Raw genomic sequence first — 21,588 nt, forward strand, 5'->3', positions numbered from 1 at the left:
ATAGGAGCAACTGAGGTTGGAAGGGACCTTTGGAGGTCATCTTGTCCAACCCTCCCACTCAAGCAAGGCTGTCCTGGAGAGTGCATTCTGGGTGAAGCAGGACACGCAAGTGAATAAAACTGACTTGGGTCTCCTGGCTTCTCACACAAGCCAATATACAGAGCTCTGCTACATGGGTACGTACTTATGATCATTCAAAAGCTGAACGGAGAGGGAAGGAAACATACTTTTGCCTCTGTGACAGTACAACCCCTCCACCCAATGATTCCTCTTCCAGGACTGTCTGTGAAGTTCGACCTTGCCCTGGGCAAAGATGGGGCTAAAAAAAAAAGAAAAAATAGGAAACAGGCAATCTAGGCAATAATGCTTGGGCAAGCATGTGTGTCTCAGACATCAGTCTCAGAGATGGAGGACAGTGCTATTTCCTACCTTAATCTTACATTTAAAGTATTAGTCAGTTACTTTTCCAACAACTCCTGCTTTTCCATATGGATATTCCCACGTGAAAAGAAAGGCTGAGTATACAGGGTACACAGGGGTGACAAACTGTATTTTTCAGAACATAAAATTTGGAGACCTCCACCAAATTCCATTATTGGAATCAGAAGTTTTTTCTAAGGCATAAAAAAATCCTAATATAAATGGCAGTATGTGTGTGTATGTATGTACTCACAGACACCTTCCAAGATCTGCATTAGTCCCTTTGCCTTCCCGTTCTCCCCATTCCCTGATCACTGACGGCAGCCTGACCAACAAGAACTGCTTACAAGGAGGTTATACTGGTGCTGGGAGGGGAGGAAGTTGAACAGATCAGATACAGAAACATCTGAAATCAGGCACTAAAATGCCCTATGTACGTACCTGCAGACAGCAAAAGAAGAGGAGACGATTAGCCAGATTATGAGGCTTTTGAAAATAGCACATTAATGATCTTTCTCATGTTAGAAAACAAATTTTATTGCAATTCAGCAAATGAGCTACACCTCTAAAACTGTTCTGTATATCCAATTCACATTTAATGTCCAATGGATTGAAATGTCACAGGAAAAATAAAAAAGGAAAACAGTACCTGGTTTTTGTCATTATAATGTAAACTTCAACACCCGCCCTTAAAAAACACAAGCCAGTGATTTCCCCACGTAGTAAAATATATAGTTTATAAGGTATTGATGCTTTATCTTCGTTTAACAGCCAATCTCTAGGTATAAAATAAAGAGCTACAAAGATGTGAAGTACGTGTACAATATCTTCAAGTATTTTCAAGTATCCTATAGTATGTTGCACTATGGACAAAAATCATTTGACAGTATACAGAAAAAGTTAACTCTGAATAGTTTCATGGCAGAAACCTTAACATATTCACGAATCCAAAACACATCAAAAATATGGATCATCCCTCAAGTAGGTCCCATTTAAACAATTTGAAAAATACTTTTCACAATGGAAAAAAGTGTAATAGTCTTCAGTTCATTTATGTTTGCAGCTACAGAATGTCAGATGGGTAAGTTTATGGCAGGTAAAGGCTATTTTTTTGTATAAACTTATAATTATAGTATTTCATTACATTTAAAACAAGTCTTTATTAATTTGCATTTTCTTTTTGTATAAAGTATCATTGTATCAACTCTGATGGCATTAATCAAAGAAGCATAAGTAACCGATAGGTGATAGCCTGTTTTTTTCCTCAAATCAGGTATCAGCCTGTAAACATGTTTGGCCAATTTAGCACTATATATTTACTGCATTATGAACTATTTTTTATCATTATATTTCTTTCTACAGAATGCATGTCTGCTGTTAAAAAGCCATGATCTTTTCCCACTGACTGTCAGGAAAAAACCCCGCCAACGAAGCAGTACAGCCACTTTAACCTGCGCTTACCAAACCCGCTCTGCTATTTTAGAGAAGTAACAGGAAAAAAGATTACAGTTGCATTATTCTATAGCTCATTTCTGAACAAAAAGTGCAAGTTTTTAAGAGGGGATGGATTTCACAACACTCTAGCTAAAGAGTAAAAGATATGCCAAGTACACCATTTGTTTTTTACAGAGAGTCACTCATTTCAGCATGGAAGGAGCAAATGCTGGATCATAATGTTACCCTGTGGGACAGATCCTACCTTAATGAAAGACGTAGGCTGGTTTGTGGTAAATACTACAGAGTGGTAGGGATTATGGCTGCTACTACAGACTGCAGTGTTCTTAGATATGCCAGCCAAATCTCTACCCAAAACCCTAGCACAGGCTACCACAGAGCTATATTTAACATCTCAGTCTTCCTTGGCAGTCCCTGGATACAACAAACCCCCAGATTATTTTTTTTTTAATTTGTTTTTTTCTGCTGCATTTCAGAACCTTCCACTGCTTTTTGGTGGAGCAACACCTTCCAGACTCAGAAGTCCTTACCAAAAACCACTTGGAATCTTAATGGGATTATGCATAGTCCCCCGTGAGAGAAGCAGGGTCTATCGCAAGGGTCGTTCCGTGAAAATAAAGTAAATAAAATTAATCCATACTTAATACTGTAAAAGATATGGTTTTAACAGGATCAATTAATCATTTATGGTCAAAATAATTAATCCAACCTTCCTTGCTTTTGTAGACATCTTCCCCATGAAATACACAAGGCTCATAAAGCCATTGTAAATAGAACTGAAAGCACTGTAAATTTTTTTTCTTTTAGTAAACAAGCAATCTGGGGCAAGCATATAAAGATTAACCCAACATATTAAGTTGAATACATGACATTCTTTAGAATAAAGTACAACTGTGTTTTTTTTTCCTTCCAAAGAGGGTGAAAAAAACCCCCCAAGCAACAACAAAACCAAATCTGCACACACAAAACGCTGCTGTGAAATGCTCCTGCAGGCTCCAGACTGGAAGAATTCATACCCACCCAGCATGAGGAGTGGCTTGGACATTGCCCTTGCATCTTCCTAGTGCTACTGTGAAATCAAAGAAGAATCTTGCTCTGGTAAGTAGTGACAAAGGAACTTCTCAGTTTAATAATGAAATAAATAGGACAAAAGTAAAAATACTCAAAAAATTAATACATGTGCTATACGTATAAATTATGCAAATAAAACTATCACAAAACGTGACTAAGGTGATGGTAAAGAAAAGGTGCTACAATATTGTACGAACTGAAAAAACATGGACTTTGCTTCTCAAAAGAGACAATACTGAGATAAGTTTATACAGTGGAGACCTCTTAAATATATAGTCCTGAATTTCTGTACAGTAATTTGTGAATCTGATAAATCAGTCTGTTCTTCAGTCACATATTCATTTCAAAGAGATTTTTATCAGAGGATTTAAATGAACAGAGATGCCTTTCGGCATGTGCCAAGTTCCAGATCTCCAATAAATTAAGCTTTCCAAATGTTTGTGTTTTACTGTAGATGTGGACTAAAGCTTTCTCTGCTAAAAGTAAAAGCATCCCAGATGAAGCAGACTGTGACAACAGGAGCCAAGACATATTAATTCAAAAGCAAAAGAAAGCAAGCTTATGATTGTGTTTTCAGAAAAAAAATTAAAATCCTGATGATGTGTTAGTAAGGTATATGGCTACTATTTTATGGGGGCATAAACATCTTCAGTCATCTGGCTTTTGGAGAACTCGTGTCCATCTTTATTAGAAGTTAAGAGAATTACCAGCAGCAACCATATACCAAACTTCAAAAGGCTAGTTCAAGTGGAAACATTTTTCTGTTAGGAACAATTATTCCAGGTTTCTCATTTAAGTGGGCTGCATTGTGAATTCTGAATTGCAACATAATATAGCCAGTTGTATCATAGATTATTTTTTTAAAAGACAAACTTACAAAACACAATGATAGGTTAAATAAATAAAAACATCAGTTAAAAAACACACTTAATTTCTTCTGTGCAATTACGTACCAATATGAAAAATATTACTTTGATCTCTGCACATTTCATGGTTCAGTCTCCTGGATTTCACTAAAAATAATACTGACAACAAAATAAAGGAAAACATGATTTGTTGACAAATCACTGCTTTGGAGCTATTAAAAAAAGCACACACTGGATTTGTAGTTCCCTTGCAGCAGAACATGACCAGATACGTTAAAAATCAAACATTGGTAATAATGTTAATATATAAAATATTAGTTTAAAAACTATAGAATGACCTTCTCAGCAGAAATGGGGTGTATACATTGGGGTCTATGACATACAGCATATCTGGAGGCAACTTCACAGAATGCTGAAAGGCTCACTGCACATTTTCTATGGCAAGGAAATACTGCAGCTTTAAAATAAGCTGCACAATACTCATCTCTATCTCTTTCACATGAAAGTGTGTAAAAAGCAAATCAGCAAATAAACTCTAAAATAGATTTATACCAAAATCCTCTTTTTTACATTGAGTTTACAGCTTCTATCCATTTGCCTGTACTATTTTTGGAGTTCCCTTCAAGAAAAGTCAAGGTTGCATTTTAGGGCCACGACCAAGTTCCCGATACAATGTACTGGCAGACAGAACTTTGCATACTAATGAGATTCACTCCTTGTTGCTTTTTCTTTTCTTTTTTTCTTTTTTTTTTTTTTTAAGACAGTTTTTTCTGTGGGACAAGAGGTCAAATATCGATTCCTTTGACAAGAGAAGCCTCCAGCGTAATGTTGAACTCCTGCAAGGTCTGCAGCACTCGAATCAAAGAATTCACAAGAGTATGGTCCTTAATCAGTGCTATGTCTTCATACATCTGTGCTGTGATCGGGCAGTCTGCAAGAAGTGCGATCCAGTGATGCAAAAGGTGGTCTCTGACATGGCAGTTTGCAATTTGGAAGTAAAAATAAAGTCAAGTTAATTTCTCATTTTCACCAGCATGATTTTTGTTCTTTGTCTTCTGAACAGACCTACTACCTTCTCCACATATTTTTGTAACCTAGGGAAGGGGGAGTAACAGTCTCGGGACCTTGTTTATGTAGGGACTATCCATAAAACACACACTTCTAGACTTTCCACCCCTTACATCAAACACAAGGTTCCCAGGAAGCCTAGAAGTCCCAAACAGGCCCAAAGTCACCATCCAGCTCCATCACCTTTGTGTCAAGAGATGTCTAGATGGTCACAGCTTCCCTCCTACCCTTCTCCTACAATGAGTATGTGGAGGATGGGAATTCACCCAGCCATTAACTGGAGAGGCTTCATTAATGGATGGTTTTCTATCTTCCAACTTTGCTGACTCTACTTGAGAGAAAGGCTAGTCACACCAGCCTACTACCTTTCTCTCTTGATTCAGCTGTTCAGTTCTTTAGGATACTGTTTTGTATCTCAGGTTTCCCACACTTCACATGCCTAAGAACTCAGCCAGGGCACAGTTCACTTCCTTCTTTACACACATTAAGCCACTGTATCAGTAATAGTCCACCCAGGCGTTGTGTGGCTTTATCTTACTAATATCCAACATACTTTTTACCTTTAGCAAAATAACAATAATAATGATAAAATAAATAAATAATAATGACATTTCTTTATACCTGGCTCCAAGACACACCAGCATCTGAAACTTGCCATCCTTCCCAATGTTTCTAGGGGTGTTGTTGATGGCTGTGATAAAACGACAGAAATTCCTGGCCCTTGTCTGCCAGTTCTCTTCTGGGACCATTTCATTCTGCTCAAGGGTCTCATAGTACGTTTGTGCTTTTTCTTAAAAGAATGATGGGAGATAATGAAGTTTCATTAGCACACACAGCAGTCCTAAAATTTCTGAAATATAATTACTGGAATAAAATAATTAGGCACTATGACCTTCACATTTAGATGATTAGATTTAATATCACCTCAGTATGATGCTTTCTCCATAAGGATGCTTACAAACCCACAAGGCTATCTGATGCCTGTACCGGACTGCTGGCAAATCAGCACAAACCTTTGCATTATGGAGGCGACTGTGTTAAGGTTGGAAGGCCTAGATCTAAAGCTCATCCATTAGCTTCCTGAATGATCATGTCTAGGCATTGGGGTTTTTCTGTTTGATTCACCCGTGGGGAACCTAGGACTAAAACTGGGATTCCATTTCCTTCCCTATGAACAGTGCTAAAGAGGTTCTAGTATCAACTGAATCTGGAGATGCTACAGTTAAATGATGATACAAAGAGGCACTGCTGAGATGCCTTCAAGAAGTATGCTTTTCACACCAGCTGAAACACAGTGGCAATGATAGGGCAAATAGAAGGACACATTTCAAAAGACATGCACAGGTTCTGATTTGTCTTCCTCCCACTTACCTAAAAAGTCCCAAATAAAGACGTTTTTGAAGAGCCTCGGTGATTTAAAACCATGCTGAAACACTTGCTCAAGAGCTGAAACAAGTCCACTTTCTCCACACAGCAACAGTGTCAGACTGCCTCTCTGCCAAGCACACACAGAAAGCACACACGCTTATCATCTCAGTTTGGAAACCTGGGACACAAAAGTGTCTCATGCATCTATTACTGAAACCAGTCTTTACATAAATAAAAGCTACAGTCTACTGTCAATCTCTTGAAGAATGAGGCTGAGGAACAGTCAAAGGGTGTTGTCAGCATCAAATGAAGCCACAAAAAGCCCAAGATAAAGAACATAATCACATCTTACAATAACCACCTCTGTACAGAAAACTAAGAAACTATTTTCCTCTTTTACTAAGTAATAAACATCATAGGTTCATTGTAGCCAGCATCTCAGTGTCATGTTGTGTCTGCTTATGAACAGACACAACATTTAATGCAACTTTTAAGCCTCAGGAAAAAAAAATCCTCTTTAGAATATGATGGTAAATTCTATTTTGCAAAAACAGCACATGACCACTTGAGACAAACACGTAAATGTGACCATCAACCAGAACTATACTGACCTTGCCACACTATACTGAACTTAGAAAAGATATGTGTGAAAGGAATGCAAGGAACTATTTGTAAAAGATTAATGACCTTCAAGAGACACCCATACAGGGCCCATCACTGCTCTGCACCAACCCAGCTCACGAGGGCTGGCTGCAGAGCATTGAGAGAGGCAAGCTGCTTAAGTCTGTTTCAGGAAGTAAGCGCTGTGTTGGTTCAGATGATTACCTGTACAACACAGGAGTGTACCAGAGTCTTTGAGAGCACTTCTGCTTCACTTGCAGCCAGTTGGGGGTGGCATGTGGTCTTCTGTTTCTTTTTTTTTTTTTTGGCAGGGTTTTTGTTTATTTGTTGGGTTTTTTTAAGTGGCCCATGGGTTTTTATGTTTTCAGTAGCAAAGATAATATGAAATGGGCATTTGAACCCCCCTACCTAGTACTCAATGTACATGCAAAAGGCCAGTTAATCCAGAACAAACTAAACAGGAGGCAATACTCCTGACAGAGGTATTCCAGCAGTGTAGTCTTAGTATCTTGTTTTTGCTCCACTTCAGAATTTTCAGAGAGATGGCCACGCATTCAATTATTATTTTTGTTATGTACTCTGCAATGCTTGCTAATAAAATGTTTTAGAGAGGAGTGCCACTACACAGACAACACAACTCCTCACCTCCTTTTCTGGCTTGTGGAAATGCTTGACAATACCATTGACAGCTTCACCAATAGCTTCTTGTATTTGACCTGTATTTAACTCTGCAAAACAGAAAAATACATCCACTCACTCTGTAATAGCTTTAGAAATTGTTCCCATACAGGAGGAATAAGGCACACCACAAAATAAAAAATTAAAAATAATAAAACCAGAGCATAAACTAGTATAACCTATACCATTAGCGAAAAGGTGATGGACTGTGGGAAACAGAAATCCAATTCTATTTTTATTTACTGTGGATGAGGTAGAAATGGAGATGGTTTGGGTTTATATCGAAATTAACGCGGTGGTGTTTCAACACAACAGGTGGAAAGGCTTTATACAAGTTATGTGCATTTTAAGACCAGGTCCCAAAGTGAAGAAAAAGAGATTGGCTTTGATTTGGACAACCAAACCCAGGCATCCTGGAAATACTTCCTGTGATGGTTTCACTGTAAACCCAAGGATGCCTGGGACCAAAGTAACCACCTGATTTATCAGGAATAAGACAATCCCAGAATAAATCACAGAACGGTTTGGATTGAAAGGGATGTCAAAGATCACATACTTCTACCCTTCCAATCTCAATAGAAAACTGAAGTCCATGAATAGAAATCACTAAAAAGCTTTTTAATCCATTAAAGGTAGATAAGTACAGGACAGCAAATTTCTACCTTCCTCCATAGCATTCATTCCACAGATGAACAAGGACAAGAATGCAGAAAACATGGTTAGGGCAGCTAAGCACTGGACTGGGAGTTCACAAACATCTTCCTTCCACCCTTGGAAACTTTAAAAAACTGGAGTAGGTAGATAGAACAGGGTGCTCAGGATTGTGCCTTGGAAGATATAGCTGGACTTCGAGCAGGAGGTTGGGCTAAGTGAGTTTCACTGGTCCTTTCCCAGCTGCAGTTCTGAGACACAAGAAACCCTACAGTTCTGTTTGCAGCAGCTCCCCCCAGGGAACAATGCAAAGAGCAGTACAAGACAACAGACCCCCACTACTCACTTGGCTTGTTGTTTGGCGATATAGTGACAAATCTTCTGATCATACTTGGCGACTGCTGCAAAGGAGGAGTTCGGCACTGCCGCTCATCGACCTCGGTGTGGGAAGTCAGCAACTCTCCCACCAGGATTCTCTCTAAGCTGCCATCATCCATTCCCTTTCCAAGCCACCTTCCACAGGGAAATCTACAAACACAAAGGCGATATTTGGACCAACTTCTTCAACCCTAATTCAGTTCCAAAGACTTTCAACTGCAGTTGCATAAACCCCAAATTCTGCTAGTATAGCTATTAGAAATACTTCATGCATCTAGCAAGAAACAGTCTTTGATTTTAGCTTTTGCCAGTAGAGGGAGCAAAAGTAAAACAGCTTTCCGTTCCAAGTTCGTACTAAATCTTGCACTAGGCGATTTGCAAAGCCAACAGTGGCAGATTTTGTTCTGTCCTGTATGTGGCAAATGATTTGAGGGCTGTGGACTTAAAGAGAGGTAGAAGACAACCCACTACACATTATAGATGGGTGATGAAATACACCTATGCTTTCAATGAACATGCTACATAGCAGGCCAGTCACAAAAAAACCCAACCCAAACATACAGTTAATTGCCAAAACACCAGTACACCTATTGCAATTGTGATATTAAATCAGACACTAGAAAACACATGTGCTCACTTGCTCATTATCACTTTCTGTGAACCAATGCTGATGTCAGTTTAATCAGCTTAATCAGAAAAATGACCTGCATCCAAAAATAGAATCTTGTATCTTCATTTAGCTACAAACAAATTGGCATGGAGAAGTGAGTGGACTCACCTGCCAATTTGTCATCAACAAGAGCCTGACAGTTTCTCCAAATAAAGGACAGAGCATCAAACTACACTGTACCTAACAGAAGTGTAATTCAAGATCTCATTCCTTTACTTTCTCTATGTAAACACAGGTTTCTAATACTAAAGTCCTCGTGTTCCAGTTTGTGTCCAAAGGCCTTTCTATAACACCCTGAGCACTCAGCCTTAATATAAAATACCACCCATATCTGGTAAGCACTATGCTCTAACTTGCTATTTCTTCCTTGGGCTCAAGGTAGATTATTTCTAAGACATGCAACAGACAACTCATCTTCTTCACCAATGTTTTGAGGCTAGACACGACCATCTGCAAACTGTGTTTAATTCTGTAAGAATCATGACTTGTTTAATGCCAGAAGCCAAATGACCTTTCTATGTCTTCAGGTAGCAGCAACTGTAGACAGTTCCAGTAGATAAGACCTTTCTAATCAAACAAGCCCTACTGTGTCATCTACCTGCAGAAATTCTACTTACCCAATGTGAAAAGTCAGGATGATACTTACTTGTAAGTATGCCCTGTTATTTCATTTCTGACCATAACATATTCCACTAGCCACTTGGCATACAGCCCTGAATTATCATGTCCTATTTGCACTGTGGTCAGTTTTCCCAGGTTCTGGCACTGCAAATTAAACAAAGAGTTTGTCAGAGTAAACTGAAAGAGAGCAGCATGTCAGAGAAGTAAATCAGCAGAGAACATGCTCAGACAAGAAATCAGAAGTGTGGTTCACCTTCTCTGACTGCATGATAAATTCCGGGCTTTTTAGGGGTAGGTTCCTTTATTTGGTTTTGTATGTTTGCTTTATTTTGTGAAATACTACTTTGATCAGCAGAGAAAAACAGAAGTTGAACTAGATTGTTCAATTAAATTTTACCTTACTCATACACACACGGCATCCCCTGCAACAGAAAAGGATACGACACCTCCCACCATTACATCACAAAGTCATAATACAAAGACAGTCTGTCCATCCTTGGACAACCTTGTCAGTCATTTCACCCTGCATGTCATTAAATATAGATTTGATTTGTACAGGCACAGGAAGTATTTGCAACTAACTGCCCAGACTAAAGATGTGAAATGTATGGCAAGATGGTACAGCAAGAGGAGATTTTAAAAAACTGAAGCAGCAGAACATCCAGAAGTTGTTTGTTTGGTTGTTGGGTTGTTTTTTTTTTTAAATCAAGCAATACAAACCTCAAAAGTCATTTCTAATATATTCCTGGGAACCTGCAGGACTCCTGTTTCACCCAGTTCTCCTGAGATACAGATCCAAGGATTGGCTGTAAACATCGAGCCACCAAGTTTCTTGCTAGGAACAATCAATATATGGTATGGTATCACTGCAAACACAAGAAGAAATAACACTTCAGAAACGTAGAAGGATAATTATGTAACCTCTTTAATGATGAGAGGGGAGAAAAGGTAAGTCATAAAATAATACTGCAGTATCACGAATAACATTATCAGAGCTGCTATTTAATCACGCTAACACTGCCACACTGTGCAGTGATTGACAATCAGGAAATGTACATATAACAGTCATTAAGCAGCAGAGCTGTTAGCAAAACACTGTGAAGTGAAAAACAAAATATGGATGGAATAATGCTTTCAGATGGGTATAATAATTTTTCATTTACCAACCTCAAAACATGTCATAAAGATGGTTCCTTGTTCCCTGCTTCAAGACAAGGATGCAAAGACAGAATACTGATGTGTTCAGGACTGCAGTGCAGCTCGGCATGCACTTCGATGCTCAGCTCCTAACCGCCTGCTTTTCTGTGTGCACACATACACACTGCTGGACTCTCAGCAATTCCCAATCACTAATCAAAGCCTTTGTCTGCAGGGCTGGCTTGCAGTAGCATTCATTAATGTAGCTGAACAAACTCAGTGAAAATACATTATAAAACTGCATGTTTCTCCGTACCATGTTGCTCTTAGTTATGCCAACACTAAGACTTCTTGATTTTAAGAAGGATGAACAACTTTTTTTCCCCTCTGACACCACATACATGCTCAGACGTTTTCTGGTCCCTTAATTTATCAGGGACTAATTCAACATGGTATCAGATGAGTTACAGCCCCCTCTCTGATTTGAGAAACATGAGCTCCTGAGGAAATGCATGTGCTCTTGAATCGCTCCTAGTATCTCACGTACAGCCCCCTATTAACCAAACTTTTATAACAAAATCAAATTCTCTGAATGGTCCTTGTGTTTCTTGGCAATCTGCCCTTCTCTTATAGCACATAAAAGGATTACAGTAAGGGCTTTTCAGCTGAGGGATTTAATACGTTTTTCCCTTGATGTGTCCCCTCAAGAAAGCATTTGGTGGTTGGATTTTCTTAAAAGCTTGATGCTCACAGCATTTAAGAATGAATTAAAATGTTTCCCTTTTTATTTTCAGTGCTGACAGTTCTTAAAATAAGCGACAATTTAACTGCATCCAGCAGACCAGATTTCAGCGTTGTCCAGAACTTGCCCACAAGACCAAAACCTCTTCTGCTTAGAAGTTTGCTTGCTTTGTCTTTCACACATAAAATGGATCATAATGTAAAAATCAAGGGTAGCTCCTACCATTGGGGCAGAGGGTACTCTCCACATACTCTCACCCTCAATTTTATAAGCCTTGCTAAAATCTTTCCTTATTTTGCCTTACTAGTGAGGTCCTGTGGCAACAGGCCCACAAATGCCTGCGAACTCTGTAACAAATTTAAGCATCAGCAGCAACAGGTTACAAGTTTCTCTAGGGTATCTTTTCTTTAAAAAAAAAAAGTTTAAAAAAGAAAAAGGTATTTCAATGTGCTGCAGAGTTCTGATGCAGTCCTCAACAGGTATTTCACTGTTATCCCAAACTGGGAGACAGACATGCAGGCAAGTAGGCTGAGCATGAAAAGGGGAAAGTTTGGGGGGTTTTTGCTTTCTTTTTAATTCCTTACCTTGATTATGAACAATCCATACTGTTCCTGTTTCGTATGATGCAAACAAGCCCACCATAAAGTTTTCTGTTGAGAACTCTCTCCTAACTAAAAGGATTAAAGCTGAGTATTTTACCAAGCTAGAAACAAAAGCTTTCAGTGACACAGAGACACCTCTGTACTCCAGACAAGATAACAGAAATAGTGACAACACACACCGATGGGTATCAGGAAGAGAGCAGAACAACTACGTCAAGGCATATTGCTCAGAGCTCTTTAGAGTTTTGGATAAGAATTCAACCAAATCCAGGAATCAGAGTTCCAGGGAAAGCAAATACTTACAGATTGTTGTGAAAACATTGGTAAAGCAAAAGTAATCAACAGCATTGAATGACAGGAGATGATATAAGAATTGTTCTTTCTCATCATCACAGCGGAGGAACGCGTAACGCTTGTAGAGTTTTCTGAAAAGCAAAACAAATAATGTGTCACAGTAACAAGATGCTTTCAGTGAAATGTTTCCTATTGAGCATATTTATTAGGCAAACTATGAAGAACGTGCAAGCGATTACAAATGACAAGCAATACTGGTAGAGCTAACAATATGTAATGTGCCAAGATACGCTGACATTCTGCAAGTCTGAAGTCTCAAGTGCATCAATCCAACACTCCACACTATTTTCCATCCCTTGAAAGGAAGGTGGTCTAAGGCTTTTCTCCCACCCAAAAGGATGGAAAAAGGAATTTCATACTTTCTTGGGAAAAAATCTCTGACTTTTTAGTCAAGCAAGATGACAGAACTGAAGTAAAAAGAGTGTCAGTAAGTTCCTTTAGTGCAGACAGTGCCACGGGAGAGTCCTCCACCACATGACCTAAGACAGTTAGAAAGCTGTTTTCAAAAGACACTAGGGCAAATGCTCAGTCAATCTGCTTGTATTGGGTTATAGGTGATAACCCAGGCACCCACAACAAGCCACATGTTAAACTAAGGAATAGATTCAGTTTCTGATGTAACCAAAATCATAAGCATGCAAAGGTGGCCTCAAGTCCTGCTCCCTTTCACTGGGTTGCAAACTCTTTGCTACAACTGACACAATGCAGAGAACTACAACTTCTTTTCAGTTTTAAACCTTCTCATTAGTGGACATACCAACACCTATGCAGAACAATGCACTGTAAACAGAAACAATCTTATGTACTTACTGAAATTACGCAAAGACATTAGAGAATTTAACACTGCAAGACTTGCAACAGAGAAACCTTGAAAAAAATTTATAACCTCAACCTTTTCAAGTGCAAATTTTGACTGGAAATACTCAGATTTACATACCAATTACCACTATTTTTGTTAATTATGCAGCCAATAAATAATACCAGTGTTGGTGAATAATCAAAAAAAGAGCATGCCAAGCTGCATCACAATCCAACTGACTCTCAGGGAATATTCAAAGCATGAATGCATGAATTAGATGTTAGAAACGCTGACACAGCCATAGATTGGCTGTTCCTGCCAGGAGGGCATCCTGACAATTCCCCTCAATTTCAGATATCAATTACAAAAGAAATCAGCAAGTGACTCACAAGCCAGAAATTTACAAAACAAATCAATGATGATTAACACATACACACATATTCTCACTTACATAACAAACATAACTCTAGAGTTTGACAGGAAACGTTAATGGAATGAAAGTGCCTTAAACCAACATAATCTGCCTGTAACCACAAGAACAGCAAACCCACAAAGATCTCATGGGTGACCATGTCCATGTTTCATTTGAACAACCTGAACCACATGTTTAGACAGCCTGTCTGCAAGGGAATGTGCTGTCCTGCCTTTTCAAAGCGTAAGATTTCTCTGTTTACTTGTGGACATAAAGCTCTCAGGGGAGTGAAGCTATGTCATTTCCTTCTGTTCCCTAACTCTGGTCCCTTTGCAGACTAGAAAGAAAACAAACATGTTTCAGTTATCTTACATTTTTTAGCAAATGCCAAACGAAGAAAATGGGTTAATGAAAATACCTAAGAGTTGCTTCAAAAAAGGACACCACACTACCGTGTTAACTGTAAAACAGCAAATTTGCACAATTACTTTTAGTACCTTGCTGAACTTGGCACTGCTTCCTCGGAAGCAACAAAGCACACTTTAAACCCATGCTGCCTACAACACCTTCTTTCAGGTAGGATATCTAAATACGCTGCACAAAGCACGCAAGATTGCACACAACATTTTTTTGCAAGTTGCTCCTTTGCTTGTAACTTTGATTTTGAACATTTTTGCTGCTGTCTCACTCTGTTCTAGAGAATCAGAGTCCATCTCATAGATGAACACTGCACTGGACAGGGTTAAAAGAATTAGGGTTTTTTTTCTTCCTTTTGGGGGTGGGAATGTGGAGTGTGGTGGTGTGTGGAAAGTCCTCTCACAGCACCTGTCCTGAATGGGACAAACACTACTAAATTTAAACAGGTCTGGACTGCTAACTTCACTGGAGAGGCCTAACCTTAATTTAGAAATACAGGTAGGTTTCTTAGCTGTCCTCACTCATTCCTTCAGCTTTTCCTTGCTGTTGGAAGGCCACAGCTTCATCAGAAAGTCCAATGTAATCCAATACAAGGCAAATCTCAAATAATTAGCAGTTGGAGTTCAACAAGGAGAGGAAAGGAAGCACAGGTTAAGCTGACTCCAGAGAGAAGTCTTTGATTAAGCTAGTAACAATTACTAGGGCCCATACAAAAGAACCTTTAATTTCCACAGAGTAATCATTATATCCAACCCTATCAACAATACCTTTTTTCCCTGCACAGGTTATATTACATAAACATCAACTCGTTAACTCCTAAAACAATTACTATTAAATACAGTGTATACTTTGATTTGTGCAACTATTTACAAAAGAATTGTATTTACAAAGATAATGTGCATGGGCTCTGGACACCACAATGTTATGGAGACAGCTCCTTGTGCTGCACATTTCGCCTTTTGCCCTTCAAGATGTGTACTTATAAGCAGCACTACACACAGTACTTTTGACATAGTTTAAGAATTTGGAACTTTCTCCAGGTTCAAGTCTTCAGTTTTTACTCACATCCCCCCCATTTCATATATTTCTCCCAATTTTTCCTATAATACAAACACTCTCTAAATTGTGTTTTGATACTGGTTGGGTCTTTTCACATGGGGCTATTTTTATGAATTAATATAAAAGGAACTGCAAGTCGTGTGTTTTGAAATGTTCAGAAATAATAAAAACAAAAATTAATCATCATAATAGCAGACATTTGACTACCACAAAACCAATTTACCTTATGTTCTTAAGCAGACTATAAATGCAAAACTTTTACTGTGTAGGAGAGGACAAACAGAGCTAAGATACTTTCAGTTTGATCTAGAAACATGGCCATTCACACTCAAAGGATTTAGATAGAAGACTTCAAAAGATTACCAGATCTCATCTTGAGTTTATTGCCCCAAAATGAGACGCAAGAACTGATTGCAACAGCTTTCCTAGTCACCTGCAAGGTACTGCATGTACATCACACATCTGCTCTCTTAAACCAGAAGTTGATTTTATCTATACAAATTTGCAAGGCACTGAGGGGGGTTACACGAATGTCTCAGATTTGGAGACAGACACGAGAAACTAAGGAACAATCACTTTGGGTCACACTAACAAGAACCACTGAAGCACATCTGGATGTGCCTTTGCACTCTTCATATCGTGACAGAATTGCAACCAGGACCTGAGCTGTGCTTTGCTCTGCGAAACACACAAACAATCCCAAGGCAAAAAAATATCCCACAGTTACAGAAAGAGGGCCAGGATAAAAAGCTTGACTTAGAAAAGTAGTGCTATGTGGCCTCACATCGCTTTTCATTTAATCTGCTGGAATTTTTTAAGATTTCACCTCAGAGTCTACACTGACAGAACTGATTCTGTACCCGAAGAATCGTAATTACCAAATGGGAATTATTACACAGGCACACAGACACTTAGAAGGCTATTTTGTTCTATTCCTTTTGCACACTGCTAAGCAGAGGAAACAACAGGCACTTCTAAGTTTTTGAAGACAAACAACTAAACAGATTTAATTTATTTAAACTTTGCCCGAGATAAAACATCTTACTTTGTGAGTTCATGATCTGAAAGTAGCTGTTTCAGATGCCTAGACAGCAATTTCTTTTCCATAGAGAGACGAACCCAGGCTCTAGCCTTGCCAACATCTGTTTTGATCTCACTAATGTTCTGGATATGCCTGGAAAAGAAGGAAAAAAAAAAGGACACTGACCAGTATTTTCCAAGTGTGATGGTTTATTTTGAACAAAGCTAGGCTGAATATAAAATATCAGACAAACTACCGAAAAAATATCACCTTAATATTCAACAGTACCTAAATTCCTTGCATATTTAGCTGGAAACGATTAAGGGCCTAAAAAGGAAATATCTGCAATGCAGTGCCCTATTTACAAAATTCTAAACCAGGCCTATTGCCTCACATGATTTAAGAATCATCCTGGACCTTATCACTGCAATATTTATGGCTGAGTGCTTTGGAAAATTAAATACTGTCTCTGCATGCTCAGTAGTAGCTTTTCCTGCACACGAGACACTAACGATATATTTTGAAAGGACAAGCATGTCCCTTGAAAGTCACCAATTCACTCCCTGCCACTGAAAAAATGAGACATTTGTAAGGAAAGGAGAAAGAAAAATTGTCTCAAAATTAATTTAGGAGTTCTGCATATTGTTTATTAATGCACTGAAAACAAGGCATTGAGCAGAGGTTACAGTTTTACTCACGCTACAGTACTCAGTGTTAGACAAACCCACTCTTTAGATTAAAGAAATTCTCTAAACTGCTTCCTTCACTGGGAAACAAGAAAGAGCTCAGAGCTCAACCACCAACTTCACAATGTTCGGGAAAATACATGCTACACCTGGCATCTTTGTAGAAAAAAACCAATACAGAACACTTTCCAAGATGAGAACTTTGAAAGGGTATTTCTCTAGGTTAGTTGCTGTGACAGTATAAAACCTCTTCAGTATGAAAGATGTTTTGGTAAAGGTGACTAAGAAAGTTGCACTATATACTCTAAAACAGCTCAGGTTCCTTCCACACAACCCCCTCCTACTGTATCCAACACAGATGTTTCTTCATGGTACAGAAAAAAGTATGCAAGTCTCACACGTTTTCTGTGTTAAGTTGTAATAGTTTAAACTCACCTCATATCCTGGATGAGAGAGATTCTAAGAGGTGACATTGCTGGACTGGTATCAGATTTTCTCCTTTCTGAATCAAGAAGTATTCCTAGATTCAGAAGAAAGAATTTCTTGTTAGTAGAAGTTCAGCTAAAGATTTTTACGTCAATATAAAAAAAAGAAGGTGAATTAACACCAGCTTGCAATCTTGTGTTATTGATGTCTCACTGCTTTGTGAAGATATTGTGACACATTTCCACTTAGGATGGCATGAAAATCTAATACACTACCACAGATGGTTATGCAGATCAGCACACACTGAGCATTAACACAATAAATGAGCTTAGATTCAGTTGACATCAAATAGCTTAAGACATATACTAATCAAGTATTATTTTCTAAACACTATCCTACTTCTTTTCTATGTAGTGAAACTGACTGGCACTGTTGCAATGTACACTGAGTACACCACACATCATATGCTTAACTGAACTATCACTCTGCACATCCCTGCAACACCACTACTTTTTAAGACAGCATATTTTGTTTTTTTGGTTTTTTTAATCAATATTATTACTCTTCCCCTTCAAATTCCATCTAGAATAAAGTTGTATGTTTAATACAGTCCCTGCCCTCATTCCCAAGTTAGAAAGCATAAAACTGATTGTAACGTCAGTCTGATGCACAAAACCACTACAGACCAAATGACCTTAATATTTTTCCAAATCTTTGGTTCTGATTGCTTAGAGGACTTTGTGCATGTTAGTAATGCTCAGCTCCTTGTCTACATCAACTTTTAGAACAAAGTCACCCCCTGCCTCCCCCAAACCCACTGTTCTCTCCATAGTTATACCCTATGTTCCCATCTGACACAAGCAGTGTTTAAAAGTCACATTAACAACCTTAGAAAGAAATTATCAGTAGATCTTACACACAATATTACTTCTACTGCAACACTTCATATAGCAAAAGTCAATACATCTTTCTGCAGTGGGTTTTACCTTTTTAAAAATTTTAAGTTTTAACAATAAATCTATTGTTCAGTTATTTTTCAAGAGAGAATGGGTAACTTCAGGATGTATGGAATTGTGTTACAGGCTTTTAACTTGTTTTCCACCCTCATCCATAAAATAATAGTCACTGCATGACCGGCAAAGCATAAATGTAATATGGAAGACAGTACATCAGATCCATCCACTTTAAAGCCTGTCGTTGAAACATCAGATATTTCTGGTATCTGATGACTACTCAGTAGTCAGATACCAGAACTAAGCAAGTGGGCTCAATTCGAACAAGTTTGGGTTTGTTTTTTTCCCCAAAATATATTGGGACAAAGTATACCAGGTTCATATTAATCCTGTAGCAGACAAAATACCTGATTCAGTTATACTGACTGAAGGTTATTTCCAAGGAAACAAACTCCACGTGGTGCAAATCTGGAGGCAGCTCTTAATCCTAGTTTTTTTATCCTCTTCCAGTAGAAGCCAATCTTACCTGAGGTACTGAAGCTGCCTGATGTAGCTTTTCTCTGTCTGTTTTCTAGATAGTGTAACAGATGAGACCACAAAGCAGACTTCCCCTAAAATAATTTTTTTTAAAAAATTAGTTAAAGAAATCACTATCAGCTAAATTAAAAGAAAGCACAAGAGATTAAGTCATCACTGAAAATATCAGCCATAATGAAAAACTTGCTTTAACTATGTTTCTTCCTATAAAGTCAGTGGTAAAAAATAAAAAAAGAGACAAGTTAGAGGTGCTTGGGAGCTGTAAAGAAGTTGAGAAAGAAAAGCAAGAATCAAACTAGTGGGATCTAATGATTCTGGTCACAGGAAAAAGTAAATTGAATTTAATTTCTCGTAGTTCATTAACATGACAAGAAAACATTTAAAGGATTGTAAAACACTATGTGCCAGTAGAGTTCTAAGTCTAAGGCCATAACCTGTATTATGCGTGTCTTTCCCTCTCTGCTCCTTCAGCAGTGAAGTGATAAGAGATACAGAGCCAGCCAGAGTAAGCCCCCTTAGACCCAGACCAAGTCTTGTGCATCTGCTCCTTTCAGGGTAATTCAGGGCCACAGATGCATGCTGTCAGTTTTCAGAACCTCAAAAGATCCCCCTCCATTTTGTTAGGCAAAGGACTTAAATAATCACAAGCACAGTAAGAAAAGACAGTCTAAACCACAAGCAGAACAACGAAAGCTTAATTAGCAAGACTAAATAATCCAGATCTACATATTATAAAACCAGCTTGGAAAGTTAAAATTTAGGATGTAGTCTTTAGGCCAAGATAAACCCATCAAATGGTGTTAAAAGGTGCACCTTGCTCATTATATTGCTTTCTTAAACCTCTGGTGGCGTGAAGCAATCTGAGGAAATCCTTCACAGGCAAACTACAAGTATTTCTGGATTCATCTTAAAATATACTGCATTATAAATCAAAAGCTTGCAAAGCCATAGAAAGACAGCAGTAATTGAACAGGGGCTCTCCAGCACATTAATTGGAACTATTTACAGAGGAAATTCATTAGTATTACTTATCTAAATTATTAAATTAACTGGAAATCCCAGTCAAGATTTATTAACTATGCATTTCAGAAAGGCAGTCATATTATACAGCCATATTTTTATTTACAACTTTGTGCAGAAAGAAGTCATGACTATAAAGCAACAGTTGTCAATTCAGCAGTATCAATGTCATCTAAAATCATTTAAGTGCCTTCCTGCACTGCTCAACTCTGAAATATTTTTTTAAAAAAAACTATCTTTAAAAATCTCTAAACACTTCAATCCTATAGCTCACTACAGTTGACATAAAGAACTAAACAGCCATGAGGGATTATTCCAGAAGTGGCATGCCTCCAGAAGATAAAGCTTAGAGCATCTGCTACATCTGTGTTGAGAGAAATCTATTAACAATATGTGTTGAGTGACGAAGATATAAAAATAATCCAGAGGAGCTCTATGCCTCGTGTGCATACCTGACAGATCCAATACAGAAAGCCAAAATTGCAAATCTTACAAAAACATAGAAAGAGAGCACGAAAGCTATCAACCAGGGAACAGTTACATCCAAAATGGCATTTCTCTCAATAAACACACATGCACACACAGTCTAGCGTTCAGCAACCAGCTGCCATGGCAAGGAGAACTGCAATAGATCACATAAAGCAGCAAACAAAGGATCCTGCAGCAAATAGATGTCAACAATCATGATGAATGTCAGGACTCATGCAGTATATATCTGCCCACTTCCTTTACCATCATGTTAACTCTCCTTTAACTTCACCAGATAGCAATGATGATGCAAGCTGTATCTATACGGGAAAGGAAAACAGCCTAAGGAAAGCAGTGGGACAGAGAATGGACAAGGGAATAACCAAGGCCTTCTGAAAGTTCAGACTACTTCAGTCATTCCACCCTACATCTGACAACTCTCCTCTGGGCAAAGGAAGGTGTAGATTCACTTTGAACATGGAAGAATCAGTAGGTAGCTAAGGCAGGGCTATCAGGGTTCATCAGCAGGAAAGAGGTAAAAGCAGGGGTTGGTGGAACAAAAGCCATCCTCATTACTATGGTCAATTGAGAAAGAAGAGTTTTCCTTCATTTGTTATTGAAAGATAAAATAAAATCAATGGATAAACCAGCAGGCTTTTCTATATTTAATAAAGGCCAGAGCACACAGAGAATTAGTGGTGCTTTTTTTTTTTTTTTTTAATGTGGGTCACAACATGAGATGCTCTGCACTTCCTCCATCAGGCCTCTATTATATTCCACCACTCTATTTATTCCACCATTCAGCACTGTTTGCCAACATCTGCAATCAATCCAAAGCATTAACCTTATGTAGGGTTGGCCGTCTGGTGGTCTGAAAGGCCCATATCTGAGTTGAAGCAGTGTATACTGATGCTCTGTCTTCTAAGACGAAAGCAGTACAGCTTCTATCCTAAGTGGTATACAAGAGGGAAGGGAGAGAATCACATGATAAATCTTCACATAGAGAACTGCTGTACAGTTTGAAGGAGAGCAGATTTAAACACTGGCACTTGGGTGCTGGGAACAGAGAGACTGAATTACAGTTGTCT

At 38.4% G+C, this 21,588-nt stretch overlaps 1 protein-coding gene across 4 annotated transcripts in view; it reads right to left on the minus strand.

The window, feature by feature from the left end:
• Positions 1–4,153: 4,153 nt before the first annotated feature.
• The window catches only part of DENND5A (DENN domain containing 5A), a gene marked incomplete at its 5' end in the record, with an annotated part of 66,297 nt that continues 48,862 nt past the window's right edge, over positions 4,154–21,588 (minus strand). For 2 of the 4 annotated variants that reach the window (XM_084263561.1, XM_084263560.1), the window contains 12 exons: positions 4,154–4,781; positions 5,502–5,670; positions 6,252–6,375; positions 7,515–7,597; positions 8,545–8,726; positions 9,893–10,011; positions 10,588–10,733; positions 12,652–12,773; positions 16,435–16,563; positions 17,532–17,616; positions 19,002–19,086; positions 21,345–21,449. In XM_084263561.1, coding sequence (XP_084119687.1) covers positions 4,598–4,781; positions 5,502–5,670; positions 6,252–6,375; positions 7,515–7,597; positions 8,545–8,726; positions 9,893–10,011; positions 10,588–10,733; positions 12,652–12,773; positions 16,435–16,563; positions 17,532–17,616; positions 19,002–19,086; positions 21,345–21,449 — 1,533 coding nt within the window. In that variant the 3' untranslated portion in view covers positions 4,154–4,597. The remainder of the gene's footprint in view (positions 4,782–5,501; positions 5,671–6,251; positions 6,376–7,514; positions 7,598–8,544; positions 8,727–9,892; positions 10,012–10,587; positions 10,734–12,651; positions 12,774–16,434; positions 16,564–17,531; positions 17,617–19,001; positions 19,087–21,344; positions 21,450–21,588) is intronic. The other 2 variants (XM_084263563.1, XM_084263562.1) reach the window with 1 other exon arrangement.

Source organism: Gallinula chloropus (assembly GCF_964237585.1).
Source record: "Gallinula chloropus genome assembly, chromosome: 4".
Lineage (NCBI taxonomy): Eukaryota > Metazoa > Chordata > Aves > Gruiformes > Rallidae > Gallinula > Gallinula chloropus.